The sequence below is a fragment of the Gavialis gangeticus genome, unplaced genomic scaffold, assembly GCF_001723915.1.
Source record: "Gavialis gangeticus isolate Ggan-Ray unplaced genomic scaffold, GavGan_comp1, whole genome shotgun sequence".
In the NCBI taxonomy this organism is placed as follows: Eukaryota; Metazoa; Chordata; order Crocodylia; family Gavialidae; genus Gavialis; species Gavialis gangeticus.
Genome location: NW_017728997.1, coordinates 52,818,741 through 52,820,724, shown reverse-complemented (window position 1 = coordinate 52,820,724; position 1,984 = coordinate 52,818,741). Strand labels below are relative to the sequence as shown.

The 1,984-nt window shown below is 53.9% G+C and overlaps 1 protein-coding gene across 8 annotated transcripts in view; it reads right to left on the bottom strand.

Moving 5' to 3' along the window:
• The window catches only part of PBRM1 (polybromo 1), a 147,576-nt gene that overhangs the window by 6,026 nt on the left and 139,566 nt on the right, over positions 1 to 1,984 (bottom strand). For all 8 annotated transcript variants that reach the window (XM_019505222.1, XM_019505221.1, XM_019505224.1 and 5 more), the window contains one exon: positions 1,407 to 1,623. In XM_019505222.1, the coding sequence (XP_019360767.1) occupies positions 1,407 to 1,623 (217 nt within the window). The remainder of the gene's footprint in view (positions 1 to 1,406; positions 1,624 to 1,984) is intronic.

The following is a 1,984-nucleotide window of genomic DNA, read 5'->3' as shown; positions in this document are numbered from 1 at the left end:
GGGGGAGGGTGGCTGGGGTATGTGAAGGGGTGTGGGGGTCTGGATGCATGGCAGTGCGAGAGGGGTGTAGGTGTATGTGTATGGTGGAGTGTGTCTGTGGGACTCACCTTATGAACATATACACACTGTCCCTCCCTCACTGAGCACACGCACACTCAGTCCCTCCCTCATTGCACACACATGCACACTTAGTCCCTCCCTCATTCAATGCCCCCCCAAGCCCCAGCTCCTGGTCCTGGGGCACTGGCACGGCCCTGAGTTCCCACTTGCCACCACTTCCCCCACACACCTGATCTGCCACCACTGTCCCTCTCCTGCCACTTCCACATCCCCACCCGCTGCCCTCCACTCCAGCACCATGTCCCAGCTGCACTGCATGGAGCCAGCCCAGCTAGCTCCTATTGAGTCCTGTGGTCCGGCAATGCAGCCGGGAACCACATAGTGCCAGGGAGGCTGGTGGGCAGGGGGCAGAAAAGCAGGGAAATGGCAGCAGCAGGTGGAGGGGGGCAGTGGCAGTGAGCAGGAACGCAGTGACAGCTGGGTGGGAGTGTAGGGCCCATGCCGGTGTCCTGGGGCCAGAGCTGGTGGGGGCTCAAGGTGGGGTGGCAGGAGCACGGGGGCCCAGGCTGGCAGGGGCTCTACAGAGTTAGATTGGTTCCCCGCTCTCCCTGCTGCCGCAGCCCAGCCCTGCTCCATAGAGCCCTTGCGAGCCCAGGCCCGCACTCTGCTGCCCTGCCCTGGGCCCCTACCGGACCTACCTCCAGGACACTGGCGTGATCCCACCCAGCTGTTGCTGAGCTCCCGCATGCCCACTTGCCACCACTTCCCCACTTTCCTACCTACCGCCGGTGCTCCTCCCCATCCCCTCGCCAGCTGCTCTAGCACCATGAGACTCCTGGCTGCATTTCCAGACTGCAGGAGTCAACAGAAGCCAGCCTGTCTCAGCCCTTAGGACTGAGGTGATTGCCCATGGTCCTTCCCTGCCTCCCTCCCACCCCGTGTTCTTAGCTGAGTTTCCTGGAGGGAGACAGGGAACAGCCCCAAGGGTGCTAGGCAGAGGCTTTCAGTTGGGGGGGTGAGAGTGGGGCTGGGCAGGACTTGCTGCTGTAGCTGCTGGGTTCTGCCACCCCAAGTTCCTGCTGCCAGCTCCTCCTGGGTCCTACTGCTGCTGGAACCTTCTCATCTTTGACAGGCAGCCAGGGGCAGATAATAAATAATTTTCTAAATTTTTTAGGGGCCCCACAAACCAGATAGAAGGGCCTGGTGGGCTGGATTTGGCCTATGGGGCAGATTTTGTCTGCCCCTGTGATAACCACTGTAAAAGGAATAATTAAGAAATAATTGATCCAAAGTAATAAACACATACTTGGTTTTGTCAGTATCCAAATTAGTGTGGAGAACCTTACCTGAAAGGGTCTGGTCCCACTTGCTAATACTATTTGATTCAGCGCTAAGCCCTTCAATATATTTCAGGTAAGCCTCAGAATGAAGAAGCCTCTGTGTCTTTGGTGGAGGGGAAACAAACATTGGAGTTGTGGGCTGCTGCATAACTGGCTGACTTGCTGGGCTTTGACCTGGATACGGAGGTGGTGCTTGCTGGCTGGGTGGCCCAAGAATTCCCATCTGAAATGACAAAACAGGAATGACAGCATTGTATTTTTCGATCAGCTGCATGTGTTCAAGCACATCACTATTTTAATCTATTCAGCTGTGTCATATATATTGTGCTTAAGTGTCAGGAAGTACTCAGACAAATGTGTCCCCTGCCAACATGGAAGAGACTAATAGTTTAATTCTGTGTTAGAATGTATTGTTATTCAGAACTTAAGCACAGAAAACAAAATGTCTTAAAACAGAGTAAGACTTTCAGATGACATAATAACAAGCCAGGGTTCCGGTTTTTGGGTTTTTGTTTTTTTTTTCCAGAAGGGGCAGACACAGGGCTTATAAATATTTTCAGTTTTACATTTCTAGCTCCCAATCT